Source organism: Bison bison, unplaced genomic scaffold (genome assembly GCF_000754665.1).
Source record: "Bison bison bison isolate TAMUID 2011002044 unplaced genomic scaffold, Bison_UMD1.0 scf7180017864370, whole genome shotgun sequence".
NCBI lineage: Eukaryota > Metazoa > Chordata > Mammalia > Artiodactyla > Bovidae > Bison > Bison bison.
Window position 1 is genome coordinate 3,645,525 of NW_011494942.1, and position 20,110 is coordinate 3,665,634.

The 20,110-nt window shown below is 38.0% G+C and overlaps 1 protein-coding gene across 1 annotated transcript in view; it reads right to left on the reverse strand.

Moving 5' to 3' along the window:
• The window catches only part of PLCZ1 (phospholipase C, zeta 1), a 48,723-nt gene that overhangs the window by 10,461 nt on the left and 18,152 nt on the right, over positions 1 to 20,110 (reverse strand). Inside the window, exons 6-11 of the mRNA XM_010855918.1 lie at positions 15,642 to 15,786; positions 11,201 to 11,350; positions 10,415 to 10,657; positions 8,989 to 9,136; positions 1,925 to 2,041; positions 638 to 810 (exon numbers count right to left, since the gene is read on the reverse strand). Of these exons, the coding sequence (XP_010854220.1) occupies positions 638 to 810; positions 1,925 to 2,041; positions 8,989 to 9,136; positions 10,415 to 10,657; positions 11,201 to 11,350; positions 15,642 to 15,786 (976 nt within the window). The remainder of the gene's footprint in view (positions 1 to 637; positions 811 to 1,924; positions 2,042 to 8,988; positions 9,137 to 10,414; positions 10,658 to 11,200; positions 11,351 to 15,641; positions 15,787 to 20,110) is intronic.

Below are 20,110 nucleotides of genomic sequence, written 5' to 3' on the forward strand. Positions count from 1 at the left end.
GTGATGGAAACCCACCCCAGTATTCTTGTCTGGGAAATACCATGGACAGAGAAGCCTGGTGGGCTACAGTCCATGGGGCTGCAAAACAGTTAGACATGATTTAGTGACTAAATAACAACTAAAGAGGAACCCACAAATGAAAGTGAGAAAGAATTGCTTGGAGGTAGAAGGCAATGGCAACCCACTCCAGTACTCTTGCCTGGACAATCCCATGGACGGAGGAGCCTGGTAGGCTGCAGTCCATGGGGTCACACAGAGTCGGACACAACTGATGCGACTTAGCAGCAGCAGCAGCAGCAGCAGATTGAAAAAGGAAAGAGGAAACACACAGAAGCACATCAATGAGATTTGTGTGGATTAGGAAGGGGCCTGAAAAAGTGGCTGCTTCGTCCCAGCTATTCCCTAGAACAACTAGACATGTTCCTCTAATTAGAACAATGCAACTTTTTGAACTTTTTCGTTCATGCAAAAAGGCAACAAAAAGATATGGCAAGATGCTGCAATACCATCCACCTACAGTACCTGAAAAGATTAATAGAAATTTAAAAGGTATTAAGGAAAATCAGTAGAACTAAAAATATTAATGGGTACTATCTAGCTTATATCATAACTGAAAAAAAGGTAAAAGCAATCTTACCCTTATTGTAAGTGTGAGTGGATTACTGTCTATTTGTACTTTATGTGGATTAAACTTTGTTTTTTTATCTCTTAGGAAGCGTGGTTTTAAAACATATCCAGAACAACCATTATCCAAAAATTTCCCATTTTGAAGATCCATAGGGACACCAGGGGTCTGGAAATTTAAGGCCACTATAAGGGAAAAGAGTATTTTGACCTTGTCAGGAAATGAGGGAATATCTAAAAAAACATAGTTAAACAGTTGAGTGAAACCTAATCATGGATTATATATCTTTGAACATTTTAAGAGCAAGTGTTCACCGAATGACTCATGATGTTTAAATGTTTGTTGTCACCATGTCTACATTAACAGATGAAGGTGAGTTTCAAAACTTAATCTGTAAATTATTCTACAGCTTTTGAGTTGAAAAATCAAAATGGCACATAGCACAGATTATAGAATAGCAATGTACATGTCAGATAACATTCAGGAAACATGAGAATAAAGAAAATCACTACATTAAATGCTGGGAGGGTTGACACCAATGTATCATAAACTTTCAGGTCTAAAGGGGTACTGTTATCACTTGAGGAGAAAGCAAGGAACAAGCAGAGCGATAATTGTTGTTAAAATATACAGACAACTTCATATAGCCTGGTAAACAGACACTGGTGGTATTCAGTACCACCATCTGCCCCCCACTGCCCACTCTACCATCCTGGTCCCAATTGTTCCCTCTCTACAAACCTATGGGCCTTTCCACAGTTCAGTAACAGAAGAGTTAACACTTGGCACTTTCTAACTGGTTAATCCCAATGGCATACCAGTTGATCAGTTTGGAATAAGGAGGGTCTGACAAAGATAAATAACAGAGCTCATTACTCATTTTTCAATACTATGAATTCAGAAGTGATTAAAGTACAAAAAGCACAGGTCATTTGATTTGAAGAGGCCCTTATCAAATCTTTCATGCAAAGCACTTGATCTTCACTGTCCTCTTACATTCATTTTCAGTTTCCTTTTCCCCTTCTACATTTTCCATGCAAACTCTTCATGAATTTAACCTCCATGTCTATACCCTTACCTAGATTTATCCTATGCAACCCATTTAAGAATAAACTCAACTCTTGAAGTCAATGATTCATCACTGCTTGACTCCAAAACATCCAGGGTCAAAAATTTTTCAAAGGAAGCTCTTTTCATGAATATTTTATTAGTTCACAAAATGAACTTATTTTGTCTTATTTTTGCAAAAAAACAAACAAACAAAAATAAACCCAAAGCTCAATATTCTATATAACATACCCATTTGACAACCTACATTCCAAAATTCTTGAGGATTAAAATTAGAAGAGTCAGCTCTTAATGCTTTGGGATATACTCTGGTAATGAACCTCCTGGTGTGAAGAATAAATTCCCTGGCTGAAAAACAAATTTATTAAAATATTGTAAAATATTTCAAATAAACTACCATGTCTATATATTTATTTAATTCTACAATTTTGATGTCTACTGTCTTGGCAAAAGTATTTGCAATTCATGGAAATCAAAATAAATTCATGCTTTTGTTTCACAGTATAATTCAACTGTTATTGAAAAGTTAATAATTTATTTTACAATTTTATGTAATCATTCATTTAAAGAAAGAAACAACTGAATAACATGTTTCTTTTTCTCACATTCAAGTTAATTTCACTTTGACATAGAGCATATAAAATTTCAAAATAAAATATCATCCATAATGGTAAATAGTGCAAATTAGTTTTGAATCTTAAGTGATTTAAATAGAATAAATAGAAATGTGTAAAAAATATATGTAGACACTTAAAGAATATGTATAGGAATTGTAAAGAAAATGAAACAGACTGTGTGTATATATAGGTTTGTCCCAGGTGACTCAGTGGTACAGAGTCTGCCTGCCAATGTAAGAGACTCTGGTTCAATCCTTAGATCAGGAAGATCTCCTGGAGGAGGAAATGGCAACCCACTCTAGTGTTCTTGCCTGGGAAATCCCATGGACAGAGGAGGCCATGGGGTCCCATGGCATCACAAAGAGCCGGACATGACTTAGTGACTAAACAAAAATCACCATTGGATACCCCTCAAATTTTTGAACACAGACTTCATATTTCTCCAACGTTTTTATTCTTTCAATATGTAGATCCTCTTCCCACATCTATTTCAGCTAATATGGTGAGAATCGTGGAAGAAATGGTTATTGCCTACATCCACTCTATTTCCTAGTCAAGTTTGAGCAGAATCATTGTTACTCTCATCCTAAATGCTATTCTTTTCCTAAGATGCATGGTCAGATAAAAAATTGCTTACTGAAGTTAATAGTAATTATAGTTAATTTAAGTAACTCATTTCTAGAGGCTATACTCTCCTTGAGGAAAAGTTCATTTTGAAGCTGCTCATGTATAAATGTGTTTTGTGTGTCCAACTCTTACGATTCCTTATCTAGTCCTACATTAGATGTCTACCTTTTGATAAAACATGGACTCTTCTGGGTCTTAATTATTTTCATCTACAAGTTGATAAACATGAATGATCACTAAATATCCTTAATCTGATTTTGTTACTTCTGAGACTTAGAAATTAAACATGTTATGTTTTCACAAATGCGATTTATGTTTATTTTAGATAAATGAGAAAATCAAATAGAAAATAGAAGAAAACAACATATAATCTCATCTCTCTATTAATAACCCTGATAACCTCTTGATAAATATATTTCCATTCTTCTGACATAGGTATATACTTATGCTTCAATTGAATCTTATTGTTAACTCTCTTTTATAAACTTCCATTTTTGACTTACTAAGATAACATGAAAATCATTCCATTTAAATAATATTCACCTATGATATTATTTTTAGATGAATGAAAAGTATTCATATATATGAAAACTTGTTTCTGATTTTTCCTTATAATAAAATTAATGCTGTTTATTATATTTTAAGAATGATGGACCTCTTTGTAGTACATCTTTGACCAATCATTATATACTAGAGCCAGGCATCTTGAAATGCGAACTCAAATGGGCCTTAGAAAGCATCAAACAAAGCTAGTGGAGGTGATGGAATTCCAGTTGAGCTATTTCAAATCCAAAAAGATGATGCTGTGAAAGTGCTGCACTCAATATGCCAGCAAATCTGGAAAACTCAGCAGTGGCCACAGGACTGGAAAAGGTCAGTTTTCATTCCAATCCCAAAGAAAAGTGAAAGTGAAGTCTCTCAGTCATGTCCAACTCTTTCTGACCCCCTGGATTGTAGCCTCCTCTGTCCATGGAATTTTCAAGGCAAGAGTACTGGAGTGGGCTGCCATTTCCTTCTCCAGGGGATCTTCCCAACTCAGGGATCGTACCTGGGTCTCCTGCATTGCAGGCAGACACTTTACCATCTGAGCCACCAGGGAAGTCCCAAAAAAAGGCAATGCCAAAGATTGCTCAAACTACCATACAATTGCATTCATCTCACACACTTGCAAAGTAATGCTTAAAACTCTCCAAGCCAGGCTTCAACAGTATGTGAACCGTGAAATTCCAGATATTCAAGCTGGATTTAGAAAAGGCAGAGGAACCAGAGATCAAATTGCCAACATCCGCTGGATCATTAAAAAAGCAAGAGAGTTCCAGAAAACCATCTACTTCTGCTTTATTAACTACACCAGAGCCTCCCACTGTCTGGATCACAACAAACTGTGGAAAATTTTGAAAGAGATGAGAATACCAGACCACCTTACCTGTCTCCTGAGAAATCTGTATGCAGGTCAAGAAGCAATAGTTAGAACCAGACATGGAACAACAGACTGATTACAAACTGGGAAAGGAGTAGGTCAAGGCTGTATATTGTCATCCTGCTTATTTAACTTATATGCAGAGTACATCATGAGAAATGCTGGACTGGGTGAAGCACAAGCTGGAATCAAGATTGCCAGGAGAAATATCAATAACCTCAGATATGCAGATGACACCACCCTTATGGCAGAAAGCAAAGAAGAACTAAAGAGCCTCTTGATGAAAGTGAAAGAGGAGAGTGAAAAAGTTGGCTTAAAGTTCAACATTCAGAAAACAAAGATCATAGCATCTTGTCTCATCACTTTATGGCAAATAGATGGTGAAACAGTGGAAACAGTGAGAGACTTTATTTTCTTGGGCTCCAAAATCACTGCAGATGGTGACTGCAGCCATGAAATTAAAAGACGCTTGCTCCTTGGAAGAAAAGCTATGACCAACCTAGATAGCATATTAAAAAGCAGAGACAATACTTTGCCAACAAAGGTCCATCTAGACAAAGCTATGGTTTTTCCAGAAGTCATGTATGGATGTGAGAGTTGGACTATAAAGAAAGCTGAGTGCCAAAGAATTGATGCTTTTGAACTATGGTGTTGGAGAAGACTCTTGAGAGTCCCTTGGACTGCAAGGAGATCCAAACAGTCAATCCTTAAGTAAATCAACTCTGAATATTCATTGGAAGAACTGATGCTGAAGCTAGAACTCCAATATTTTGGCCACGTGATGTGAAGAGCTGACTCATTGGAAAAGACCTTGATGCAGGGAAGGACTGAAGGCAGGAGGAGAAGGGGACAACAGAGGATGAGATGGTTGGATGGCATCACCAAATTGATGAATATGAGTTTGAGCAAGCTCCGGGAGTTGGTGATGGACAGGGAGGCCTGGCATGCTTCAGTCCAGGGCGTCACAAAGAGTTGGACACGACTGAGTGACCGTACTGAACTGAACTGAGTTTTGTTTCAAGAAAAGTGCTCTATACTCTTTCCAAAGAAATGGTGATGCTATCTTTTCTGACTCTACTCAGTCCCTTTTCAAATGCTGATCTAGTGTTTAATATGAGAATGAGAGAATAATAACCACCTTTGCTGTGCCCAGAAGTCCCAACCACATGAACAACAACAAAAACCATCCTATAGTTTGAAATCATGGACTCTAGTAAAGTAGGTCAAATTCAAACTCCGTTCACAATATTTCACAGTAAAAATATACTTTATATCACAATCCAACACCATACACACACACACAATTGTTTTATAAAATAATACTTATGTTTCCTGCATACAATATACTCTTCTATATTCTATTATTTAGTTCTATTCCATTCCATTTTGTTATGTTACATTTCATTCTAAGAGCTACTGAATAGATTTTTGGTCACAAGCCTCAGTTTACAACAAAAACCAAAAAGTCCTAAAATATCCAGCATGTTTCTAACAGGCATTTTGAGGAGATGAGTTAAAGCATGCCTCAAAACCCTAAAGCACCAGTGGCCAGCCCAGTGAGGTTAACCACCATATATATTAGAATCTGCATTTCCAAATAGCCAGGAGCTTTTCTCAAGTTTTCTTTTGCAGGTTTGGAGGTGCTGATTTTTCTGTTTCTAGATGTATGGCAAAACCAATACAATATTGTAAAGTAATTAACCTCCAATTAAAATAAATAAATTTATATTTTAAAAAAAGATAGTAGATTGCAGTTTTTAAAAAGGATATGGCAAGTCACCTTATTCTCATTGACTGTGGAGGCCCAGCATGCTGCTGCTGCTGCTGAGTCGTGTCAGTCGTGTCCGACTCTGTGCAACCCCGTAGACGGCAGTCCACCAGGCTCCCCAGTCCCTGGGATTCTCCAGGCAAAAACACTGGAGTGGGTTGCCATTTCCTTCTCCAATGCATGAAAGTGAAAAGTGAAGTCCTTAGTTGTGTCCAACTCTTGGCGACCCCGTGGACTGCAGCCCACCAGGCTCCTCCGTCCATGGGATTTCCGAGGCAAGAGTACTGGAGTGGGGTGCCATTGCATAGGCTGCCTCAAAATGTGCCTCAGTGGCATACTGATTATTTTGGATTAAAGTTAAGCAATGGTCAGTGCAAGAGAGACACTCTCCCTCTTTTCTTTCTCTTTCAAAACAGTAAATAAATCTCTCATGTGACAGGTACATTCCCTGTATCCGAAGGTAGGACATCCTTTCCACTAATGACAGGGAATTCAGAGCTGAGAAGCCTATAAATATAAACCTGGTGCCTTATTTAATTACAACCCCAAGCTCAAACTGTTTAGATTCTTCACTAATTTCCTGTCAGTTTCTCACACATTTGTTTCTTTGTCTGGAAAGCATAAAAGCTGCCTACTTTGGTCACTTCTTAGGGTCCCATTTCTATGAATTAATTTTGTTTCTTTTTCTCATGTCAATATGTCTGGCATCAATTTTATTACTAGTCCAGTCACAAGAACTCAGGAGGGGTAAGAGAGAAAAGATTTCCCCTACCAACAGACAATTCCTTTTTAAGTTGATAACTGTTATTTAGTCATTAAGTTATGTCTGACTCTTTTGTGACCCCATGGACTGTAGCCACCAGGCTCCTCTGTCCATGGGATTTTCCAGGAAAGAACTGGAGTGGGTTGCCATTTTCTTCTCCAGGGGATTTTCCTGACCCAGGGATGTAACCTGAGTCTCCTGCATTGGCAGCTGGATTCTTTACCCCTGAGCCACCAAGGAAGCTCCAAGTTGATGATGTTCCCCACCATGTAAGTCTGAGAACAAGGCAGAGTCTGCTTTCCATTCTTTTTCCCAGGCCTAACAGTTGTATCTCTGGCTGTACCATGTAGAGCAACGCACCTCAGATTTAGAGTCTGGAAACAATGAAAACAAGATTCAGAGACAAATGGCTCCTCTGTAGGTACACAGCCATCTGGCAGCCTGGTCTGGGTACCATTTTTACCTTCTTCTTCACTTTAGAGATGCAGCTTCCAGTCTATTTATCTCTACCTCATAGATGCCCACTTCTGCTAGTGGTAAAGAATCCTACCAATGCAGGAGACACAGGAGACATGGCTTTGATCCCTGGGTTGGGAAGATCCCATGGAGTAGGATCCCACTCCAGTATTCTTGGCTGTAAAATTCCACGGAAAGAGGAGCCTGGCAGGCTACAGTCACAAAGAGTCAGACACAACTGAGTGACTAGGCATTCATTCATTCATAGATGTCCACAAAGTTCACCCTGGCTTCAATTTTCCTGCCACAAGCCAATCAATCTCAAGGGAAATCAACCCTGAATACTCGCTGGAAGGCCTGATGCTGAAGCTGAACCTTCAGTATTTTGGTCATCTGATGTGAACAGCTGACTCATTGGAAAAGCCCCTGATGCTGGGAAAGATTGAGAGCAGGAGGAGAAGAGGGTATCAGAGGATGAGATGGCTGGATGGCATCACCGATGCAATGGGCATGAATTTGGGCAAACTTCAGGAGATGGTGAGGGATAGGGAGGCCTGGCATGCTGCAGTCCATGGGGTCTCAAAAGAGTCAGACACAAATGGGTGACTGAACAACAACAAGCCTTTATCATCTCCTGCCTACAGCCAGCATCACTTTTAGGCTGCTAACAGAGCATCTATTAGAAACATACAACTGTACTGTACTGTAAGTCACTTCAGTCGTGTCTGACTCTGTGCGACCCCAGAGATGGCAGCCCACCAGGCTTCCCCATCCCTGGGATTCTCAAGGCAAGAACACTGGAGTGGGTTGCTGTTTCCTTCTCCAATGCATGAAAGTGAAAAGTGAAAGTGAAGTCGCTCAGTCATGTCCGACTCCTAGTGACCCCATGGACTGCAGCCCACCAGGCCCCTCGGTCCACAGGATTTTCCAGGCAAGAGTACTGGAGTGGGTTGCCATTGCCTTCTCCGGTCAGTATGGTATCTCCGAATACAGTATTATTAAGTTCAGCAGCACTTAGAAATTCAATGAATCTATGTACTAAGCATCCAATATTTAAGAAATTAAGTCAAATTGTAGAACTCTTTAGTCCCTCCTCCTGCCACACGCTTCTACTTTTCCTAGTCACTGAACTAGCACCTTCAGCCTAAGCGTTTTCCTAAATGCTTGCCATACTTGCCTGTATTTTTGTTAGAGAGCAGAGAGTGCATCAGCATCACACTGTGTCTTAGTCCCCCTTTTCCACAGTCTGCAAGTTTACGCACAAGGGATCATGTAACTCCTGAGATTTCAATCTTCTGCTCACTTACAAAGTTCAAGTTTCTTGTAATTTAGCTTTGCCTACATCTGCAACCTTGTCACTCACTACTCTCTCATATAACCTGCTCACCACAGCCCCTCCCAACAAAGTGTCCAGACTGGACATTCTCAAGCAAAGTTTCATGACTTAGAGAAGTAAATTAATGGTTTAGTTCTGTGAAATAAAATGTAAAGTGACCTGAGGCATATAACCCTTTTTAAAATCTGTTAAATACATTGAAATTGTATTAGAACATAGTTTTATGAACATCAATGACCAATTTTGAGATCTTAAGAGTGAATATAACTTGTTTAAACACTTCCTCTATTTGAATTATAAGAATTTACCTGCCAACTTTGTAAGTTTTCGGGCTTGGGACTCCCCAATAGAGTTGCTTTCATTAAATTGTTGATATAGATGTGAATGATGAAAACTTTTGAACTTCTCAACTTTAGTATAAATAACAAGATCAGATAGGGCCATAGATATTTTTATCTTTGTGATGCAAACAAACAAAAAAAAAACAGTAATTTCACAATTTTGCACTAATCATTTGAAAAATTCTTTCTCCAATAAAGAAAATATGCTTTCAAATCAATGATTTTAGTTTTTTCATAAGATTATATCCTCAAAAACTATTTGGATTGGGTCAATGTAAATATGTTCAATGATAATAGCACTTGATGTTACTTACCAGGCAATCTAAACCTAAAATCCCAATTTATGCAGTAAGTACTGAAGATGGCAATTATTTCTATTTCCTTTTCCCAAAGGTCTTAGTCTGGTCTCATAAATTTTACAAGTTCAGGTATTTTAGACTATTTCCAATGTGATCTAACATTTTGGAATAACTTCTGCTGTATAGTACACTATTGTACACTTTTCCAGCCCAGGATCTATATTCTCTGCACTTCTGTTAGCCTCTTCCAAAGTGTGTTTTTTTTTTTTTTTCTTTTTTCAGGAAAACATTGCCAGCCCATGCTCAATCCATGTGCTTAAGTGTCGATCATGTGGAGTGGGCGTGGCTAAGCAGACTGCATTCCCCTGGCAACAGTAACCAACTTAGGCATGTGTGCATGCTTGGATCACAGCCAGCCTGCCGCGATCCAAAAGGAGTCAGCTTGGGCAGCTGAAAAGACAGGACTTTCAGATTTGAATCTGAAAGCATGTAAAACTGAAGCTTTGCAAAGGCTTGCACCCATATTAGGAAAGTGGGGCCAAAGTTGGCAGAAAGAAAATTCTGTGGACTTTGCTTAATACAACTTTAACCAATCATTCCTGAAATTAGATTCCCTTTCCTGAATGTTTCATTTCTATGGACCAGCTGAATTAATTCATATTTTACTTAAAGCAGCTGAATTAGTTTTGTATTGCTTGCAACCTTGTATACCTTCCTTTGTCGTGCTAACTTGTATACTTAAAATACTATATAATATAAGCAGTGATTTTCTTATCTTGACAGTAAGCTCTCCTTCAAGGCAGAGACATTACCTTTTGTACACGGCACAAGGTCTAATATATGAGAAGGCTTAATATGCGTTGGCTGTAGAGAAAAAGAATTTACGAACAGCTAACACGGGAAAAGAGGTAACAACTTCTAAAATTTCTTTTCCACTGCTAATTTTTCCCAAAATAAATTTTAAATGATAAACTAAAGTGATTACAAGTAGGAAAAAGATGTTTTCCTCCAAAAAGTTTAAAAAATTCTCAACTAACAAAAAAATAAAACAACTTTTCAATCACTTGTAAAATTTTCACAAAACGTTGCCTCACCTTCTTTTTCCTGAAGAGTGGGATTCCGACCACCCGTTTCAACTGTTCTTCCTTTGCCAAATCATCTTGAAAATCACCCACTGGTTCTGGTTCTTTGGCACCACTTCCATCCTCCTCTTGTTCTATCTCCTCCTCTTCTTCAAATTCCTCTACCTTCCCATGCATATCAGAACCTTTCCTTTCAAGGGTTTCATGTAAGGTTCCTATTTTCTTGTTTCTAACTAATATTTTGAATTTTAATGCCTAGAGAAACAATTTGAAAAAGATACGATTATACATGTACAGGTAAATTTGTACTTGTCATGGTCATTGAAAAGTCTTTCATCATATTTTCAGTTTGCCCACAGTAATAATATATGTAGCTCCTTTTTCCATATTCCTAAAAACCTAATAGAAACCAAGAGATCTACCTGGTGGCTCAGAGGCAAAGAATCTCCCTGAAATGCAGGAGACCTGGGCTTGAACCCTGGTTGAGGCAGATTCCCTGCAGAAGGGAATGACTATCCACTCCAGTATTCTTACCTGGAGAATCCCATGAACAGAGGAGCCTGGAGGGCTACAATCTATAGGGTTGCAAAGAGTCAGATACGACTGAGCTACACTAGACTATCCTTTTTATCAAAATATATTCACCTAAATGCTCACGGGCTATTTCCTAGGAACATTGCAAAGATACACCACTATAATTAAAACTAAGCATTTTTCATTATCTCTAGCTCAGTTTCATTGGCAATTATAATAGCAGTAGGCTTTTTCTTAGCCTAAGCTTCTCAGACAAAATATTACCTCTGGTGAAGGTAGTCTGTCTGAAAAATTATCAAGCGTATATGACAGCAAGGCATCCCCAAAAGTAGCGAGCAAACTGTCGGCCATCACTTCTTGTTGGGAAGGGGAGCAGTGATTTTCTAAAGAGAGCACCACTGGGTACTCAGATGCCTAAAAAAATTAACCAGTACCACGGTTAATAGTCAAAATTCTTCGATAACTTTAATGCAATTAATAGAAGTACTTAATTGATTTTAAAACTAACTTCTAATGTTCAGTATCTTAGCAAAATAAATTACCTATTCTTTAAACTGAAAATACTTTTGAGTCTGACAAAACAGGGAACATTAAATCTGTATATAAAGGTAAATTAGTCCTAGTTGTACTTAAAATATAGGGAAAAAACTGAAACTCCCAATAGTGTAAATAAATTTGTTAAAACTCCCAATTTTTTAAAATAAATTATAGCATAGTCATATAAAGAAATTATCATTTGACCTTTGATCTGTCACAAAGGAAGTAGAGCTATGTACACTGCTATAGATATACGGTATCTTTGATCTAGTCTTATGAAGAAAAACAAGTTGCCAAACAGTAAGATTCTACATTTTTACTTTATAAGGTACATATGTTTCAATATTTTTAGGAAAAACTTTAACACTGATATGTTAGAGAAAATGTTAATTTTCTACTTTTTTCTATTTTAAATTCTATAATCGAAATTCACTGCATTATAATTAGAAACAAAGATAAAGATATTTCCAGGTTTTAAATAAGAAAGAATATCTAGTAAGTAAAAGCAACTTTGTGTGTGCGTGCGTGCGTGTGTGTGTGTGTGTGTGTGTGTGCATGCTAAGTCACTTCAGTCATGTCTATTCTTTGTGACTCTGTGGATTCTAGCCCACCAGGCTCCTCTGTCCATGGGAATCTCTAGGCAAGAATACTGGAGTGGGTCAAAAGTGACTCTACAAAGGTGTTTTCCACCACTGTAACTTTTAAATTTGCCACAAAATAGTGAGTATCACTCATTTGGAGATCTTATTCAAAATTATTTTCTTCCTTTCCACATATAATTTTCAGGGCACATTTGCCAATTTACAGTAACAAGAAAAGGAATTGTAAGGTCTGCTGAATTATTATAGACCTTTGATATATATGTCATATGTCATATTGCATATAGCATACCACATTAAGTCTGAGTCTATTAATTTCTTATGGCTGCTGTAACAAATTACTATAAATTAGGTGGCATGAAACAACAGATATTTATCTTTTCATAATTGTGGAGGCCTAGATTTTGAAATCAGTTTCACAGGCTAAAATGAAGATGCCAGCAGGTTCTAGGGGAGATCTGGTCCCTGCCTCTTTCAGCTTCTGATGGTGGCCAACATTTCTTGGCTTGTGGTCATATCACTCCAGTGTCTGGCCCTCATCTTTGCATTGCCTCTTCCTCTGTTATGTGTCAAATCTCCCTCTGCCCCCCATGAATAAGGATACAATACTGGCATTTAGGACCCGTCCAGATAATTCAGGGTGGTGTCTCATCTCAAGATTCTTAACTTATCACATCTGCAAAGATCCTTTTAACAAATAAAATAACATTTACAGGTTCCAGGAATTAGAATCTAGTATCTTTGGGGCTCTTATTCAGCCTACAAAATGATCTTCCTGTAAATACCCACATATATTTATAGGGCTTCCCTGGTGGCTCAGACAGTAAAGAATCTGCCTGTGGAGACCCAAGTTCAATCCCTGGGTCAGGAAGATTCCCTGGAGAAAGGAATGGCAACCCATTCCAGTATTCTTGCCTGGAGAATTCCTTGGACAGAGAAGCCTGCTGGGCTACAGTCCATGGGGTCACAAAGAGTTGGATACAACTGATAAACTAATACTCTCATTTTCATTTATACATATATAAACTTAAGTCTAATATCAAGAGAAGAGTGTAAATTTTTTTTCCCAAATATAATAAGTGATTTTGAGTTTAGGCAAAGTGAAGGCCTAGCAAATAGATTTCTCACTTAGGCCCTGACTTTACTCACTGGGAAGAGCTCATTGTCTTCTGTGGTCTTTGTTCCATCCTCTGGGAAGATCATCTTGTCTTTATCCTCCTTGGCCATATCTGAAGTACGAACTGAGGAGTTGGCTTTTCTTAAAGCCAAACAACTTTTGCAGCTCGCTTTCCGACTAATGGTGGTTTTAGGTTTCCCCTAACAAGTCAGACTTATCTTTTGTTTTAGCAATCTAATGCCCTCAAAAACCACAATTTCATATAAACCACAATTTCGTATATGCTTGTTTCTAGTAAGTCGCATGTGCTGGGGCCTATACTCAAAGTTCTTTCTGCACCATAGATATCAAGTGTATTTTATTTCATCACTCTCTTATCCCCAAGTTAATGGCAACTGTGTTGAGTAGAAAGTCTAAACTTTAGTCTAATCTTTGCTGCAAAACTGTGTCACTGCATCCAACTGAGAAGTTTCATTGAGTCTGTTGAAAGCCTTTTTTTTTTTTTTCATTCCATCACGTACTCTTTGGAGTCTTAGAAGTTGTAGATGTCTGTCCATCCTTGTAAGGCCTTTGAATTTTCAGACTGTCTCTATTTCCTTTTATTCCCTCAGTTATACACCCTGAATGAAGTGGGAGAGTTTGGTACAAAAATATTTGGGAAGAGTATTTCAGATGAAGGGAATAGCAAGTGCAAAGGCTTTGAGATGGGTCTGAAAAGAGGTAAGGAGGCCAGAATGGCCACATGAACAAAGGAGAGAGGAGGAGAAGACGTCAGGGAGGTAATGGTAAACAGGTCATGTAGGGCCTTGGGAGTCATGGTACAGATTTTAACTTTTATTTTGAGTGGAATTAAAGAGTTTGAAAAGGGGAATGCCATGATTGGACTTATCAAAAAGTCACTCTGCTATATTAAGATGAAACTGCAGAAGAGGAGGGAGAGAAGCAGAGACCCTGGATAAGAAGCCATTGCAATAATGCAAGTCAGAGGTGATGGTAGTTGACCAGGAGAGTGACAGTGAGAATGGGGGAAAGGGATTAAATTCAGTGTACATTTGGAAAGTAGAGCCAGGAGGATTTGCTGAAGAATATATAGAGGATTTAGAGAGAAAAGAAGGGAACATTAAAGTAGACAATAATGATTTAGGGCAAACACAGTTGTCATTAAGTGAGATGGAAAAGACCATAGGAAAAGTGGGACTAGGAAAAAGAAGGATATGATCTGGAGCTCAAGCTGAAACATGTTAACTATAGCTATTAAACATGCAAGTGGAAATGTCAAATAGGAAGTTGTCTACACTGGTGTAAAATTTAAAGGAGAAGTTTGGATAAATTTAAACATCAGAAATTAGATGTTTAAGAGAATCAATGCCATATATTAAGGTTTTATATTATGATAAATTTTAAAACATTTTATAAATATTTATTATTTTATACTATAATAAATAATGGAACAATGAATCTAAGTATGTGATTTTAAGTTAGGCTTCTATTTACAGATAAAAGATTGACCAAGCTAGGAGAACTTTAGGTTTTTCAACTTTTTAAGTTTAACTTATTAAATAGACATTAAGTACTTAGATTTTGTTAAATCTCTTCAATTACACTACAATTGAAGTACTTAAGAAAGAAATCAAATATACTAAGTTTAAAAACACAATTTAAAATGTCTGAAGGTGCTCAATTAACCAAGCTTGTCAATGAGACCAAGTATTACTCAAAATTCAGTGACTATTAAAACCTGCTCAATTTACAGATGAGTATTTTTAAACTGAATTAGAAGCTTTAGACAGAAAGAAATAGATCTTTGAATCTTTAACTTAATAAATTTAATAATAATTTTTAAATCCAAAGTAAACTTTTAAACATTCTTTTCTGTATAAATACCTGCCATCAGAGTATAAAATATGCCAAAAGTTGAGATAATACATTTTTTACATTTGTGTCCTGAAAGTAAAATATCTGAATGTTGGTAAAATATTTACTATTACATAGAACAGTATTTCTTAAACTTTTTGGCCATAACTCATGGTAAGAAATATAATTTACATTAAGACACAATACACATGCATGCATACATATACACACATATAATATAATTACATAATTAAACAAAAAGTTCCTTGAAACTACATATACCTTCCTACCTGAGATCTGTTTTAATAAATCTACCTTTAATGATATACTCCCTGAAGAAGGAAATGGTAACCCACTCCAGCATTCCTGCCTGGAAAATCCCACCTGATGGGCATACAGTCCATGGGGTCACAAAGAGTGGGATATGACTGAGCATACACACATAATGATACATAATACATGGATTTTGCTGCCAACTAATGGATCATAACCTACAATTGAAAGGTCACTGATCTAAACTAAGGCCAAGCATTATAGGATTTTGAAACAAATTATCTTATGTTTAAATAACTGTGATTTAACAAAGGCATGTACATACTAGGAATGCATATTTGTTTATAGCTTGGATAACAGTTTTAAACAGAAGCTTGCTGGTGAATGTATAGCCATGGTATACAACAGGTTCATTTTGTGATCCATCCCAGCAGTCAATTTCCAGACAGCGGCATCCTTTCACAAGGGCACTAGTAAAATTTAAACAAAATAAAATTGTCACTCCTGGACTATAGGTTAAACCTTTAACCATATTCCATGGACTATACAGTGCATGGGGTTGCAAAGAATCAGACACAACTGAGTGACTTTTACTTTCATTTTTAACCATATACTACCTGGGTTATATTGCCTACTAGTAGATCAAAACCCTCTGTGGTTTTATAGAAAAATTTTTTTTCATGGAGGACAAACTTAAGAATATTGCTTCTTGCTACAATCTCTCAGTTCAGTTCACTTCAGTCAGACTGCTCAGTCATGTCCATCTCTTTGCGACCCCACGAATTGCAGCACACCAGGCCTCCCTGTCCATCACCAACTCCCGGAGTTCACTCAAACTCACGTCCATTGAGTCAGTGATGCCATCCAGCCATCTCATCCTCTGTCGTCTCCTGCCCCCAATTCCTCCCGGCATCAGAGTCTTTTCCAATGAGTCAACTCTTCACATGAGGTAGCCAAAGTATTGGAGTTTCAGCTTCAACATAATTCCTTCCAAAGAAATCCCAGGGCTGATCTCCTTTAGGATGGACTGATTGGATGTCCTTGCAGTCCAAGGGACTCTCACGAGTCTTCTCCAACACCACAGTTTAAAAGCATCAATTCTTCAGCACTCAGCTTTCTTCACAGTCCAACTCTCACACCCACACATGACCACTGGAAAAACCATAGCCTTGACTAGACGGACCTTTGTTGGCAAAGTATGTCTCTGCTTTTCAATATGCTATCTAGCTTGGTCATAAAGATAGGTTAACTTTATCCATGATCAAGCCAACCTTTAGCTGCTTATTTTAACTACATGGTTTGGTCCCCAGCAAAAAATGAGGGGACTGCACTGTGTCATGGCAAACCCTTTACTCAGAAGCTGGTAAGAGAAAACTCTCTTTCAGTGGTGGTATGGAAGCCACTTTTCACTGTCTGACACTGAGTGAAATGATTGAATAACGAATCATGGGAATGAATCATGAAAAATTTCTCACTCAATAAAGAAATTCTCCACTTAAATAAATCTAAGGGGGTTTCAAGAATTAAAATCTTTAGTGCAGTTAATATTGGTTTTTATCTTTTAAAGAGGAGGAAACTGAGACATAAAAAATGTTATACCCATCAGGTAATTAACAAATGAGGGACTGAGAGGAAAGATAAACACCAGAAACTTAAATATTAATAGGTAAACATCACTCTACACCACCTCTCACAAGTAGAGAAATTTCGAAGACTTTTATCAAACTGTAACCCTCATAAGTGGGTAAGGAAATAGAGGAAGAAATATAATTAAAGTTAACTTTAAATGTTCACAGGGGTAGAACATTTTCTCAGAATTCAAAATTAAATTTCTGTATTTCTAAATAAACCTATTGAAAAGGTATTTTCTCTCAAAAAAATATAATGGTGTATGAACAGAAATTTCTGTAGAGCTACGAATGGGCTTATCCTTACAGGATTTTAAGTGGGTATATTTCTGAATTTGGGGATTTATGTACTTACTTAGATTTTAAATTATAGAAGCAATGTTAATTTGTGAGTTTGATGTTATCATGGGATTATAAGATATATTTTCTATGATTTTTCCTAAGTAATATCACCCAATCACATAGCTTTGAATGACATCTATATGCCAAGGGCTTCCAAGATTATTTTTCCAACCTGGATACTTCTTAAGGTCAAGATGGATGGTGGTGAGAAGATACCCTTCATCCAAGGTAAGGAACAGCAGCTAAGCTTTGCTGGAGCAGCCATGAAGAGATACCCCACGTCCAAGGTAAGAGAAACCCAAGTAAGATGGTAGGTATTGTAAGAGGGCATCAGAGGGCAGACACACTGAAACCATAATCACAGAACTAGTCAATCTAATCACACTAGGACCACAGCCTTGTCTAACTCAATGAAACTAAGCCATGCCCGTGGGGCCACCCAAGATGGACGTGTCATGGTGGAGAGGTCCGACAGAATGTGGTCCACTGGAGAAGGGAATGGCAAGCCACTTCAGTATTCTTGCCTTGAGAATCCCATGAACAGTATGAAAATGCAGAATGATAGAATACTGAAAGAGGAACTCCCCAGGTCAGTAAGTGCCCAATATGCTACTGGAGATCAGTAGAGAAATAACTCCAGAAAGAATGAAGGGATGGAGCCAAAGCAAAAACAATACCCAGTTGTGGGTGTGACTGGTGATAGAAGCAAGGTCCAATGCTGTAAAGAGCAATATTGCATAGGAACCTGGAATGTCAGGTCCATGAATCAAGGCAAATTGGAAGTGGTCAAACAAGAGATGGCAAGAGTGAACATCGACATTCTAAGAATCAGCGAACTAAAGTGGACTGGAATGGGTGAATTTAACTCAGATGACCATTATATCTACTACTACAGGCAGGAATCCCTCAGAAGAAATGGAGTAGCCATCATGGTCAACAAAAGAGTCCGAAATGCAGTACTTGGATGCAATCTCAAAAACGACAGAATGATCTCTGCTTGTTTCCAAGGCAAACCATTCAATATCACAGTAATCCAAGTCTATGCCCCAACCAGTAACACTGAAGAAGCTGAAGTTGAACGGTTCTATGAAGACCTACAAGACCTTTTAGAACTAACACCCAAAAGAGATGTCCTTTTCATTATAGAGGACTCGAATGCAAAAGTAGGAAGTCAAGAAATACCTGGAGTAACAGGCAAATTTGGCCTTGGAATAAAGAATGAAGCTGGGCAAAGGCTAATAGAGTTTTGCCAAGAGAACACACTGGTCATAGCAAACACCCTCTTCCAACAACACAAGAGAAGACTCTACACATGGACATCACCAGATGGTCAACACCAAAATCAGATTGATTATATTCTTTGCAGCCAAAGATGGAGAAGCTCTATACAGTCAGCAAAAACAAGACCGGGAGCTGACTGTTGCTCAGATCATGAACTCCTTACTGCCAAATTCAGACGTAAATTGAAGAAAGTAGGGAAAACCACTAAACTATTCAGATATGATCCAAATCAAATCCCTTACGATTATACAGTGGAAGTGACAAATAGATTTAAGGTATTAGATCTGATAGAGTGCCTGAAGAACTATAGATGGAGGTTCGTGACAATGTACAGGAGTCAGGGATCAAGACCACCCCCAAAAGAAATGCAAAAATGCAAAATAGCTGTCTGGGGAGGCCTTACAAATAGCTGTGAAAAGAAGAGAAGCAAAAAGCAAAGGAGAAAAGGAAAGATATAAGCATCTGAATGCAGAGTTCCAAAGAATAGCAAGGAAAGATAAAACCTTCCTCAGAGATCAATGCAAAGAAATAGAGGAAAACAATAGAATGGGAAAGACTAGAGATCTCTTCAAGAAAATTAGAGATACCAAGGGAACATTTCATGCAAAGATGGCCTCGATAAAGGACGGAAATGGTATGGACCTAACAGAAGCAGAAGATATCAAGAAGAGGTGGCAAGAATACACAGAAAAACTGTACAAAAAAGATCCTCACAACCAAGATAATCACAATGGTGTAATCACTCACATAGAGCCAGACATCCTTGAATGTGAAGTCAAGTGGGCCTTAGAAAGCATCACTACAAACAAAGCTAGCAGAGGTGATGGAATTCCAGTTGAGCTATTTCAAATCCTGAAAGATGATGCAGTGAAAGTGCTTCACTCAATATGCCAGCAAATAAGGAAACCTCAGCAGTGGCCACAGGACTGGAAAAGGTCAGTTTTCATTCCAATCCCAAAGAAAGGCAATGCCAAAGAATGTTCAAACTACCGCACAATTGCTCTCATCTCACACGCTAGTCAAGTGATGCTTAAAATTCTTCAAGCCAGGCTTCAGCAGTATGTGAACTGTGAACTTCCAGATGTTCAAGCTGGTTTTAGAAAAGGCAGAGGAACCAGAGATCAAACTGCCAACATCCGCTGGATCATCAAAAAAGCAAGAGAGTTCCAGAAAAACGTTTATTTCTGCTTTATTGACTATGCCAAAGCCTTTGACTGTGTGGATCACAATAAACTGTGGAAAATTCTGAAAGAGATGGGAATACCAAACCACCTGACCTGCCTCTTGAGAAACCTATATGCAGGTCAGGAAGCAACAGTTAGAACTGGACATGGAACAACTGACTGGTTCCAAATAGGAAAAGGAGTATGTCAAGGCTGTATATTGTCACCCTGCTTATCGAACATATATACAGAGTACATCATGAGAAACGCTGGGCTGGAAGAAACATAAGGTGGAATCAAGATTGCTGGGAGAAATATCAATAACCTCAGATATGCAGATGACACCACTCTTATGGCAGAAAGTGAAGAGGAACTAAAAA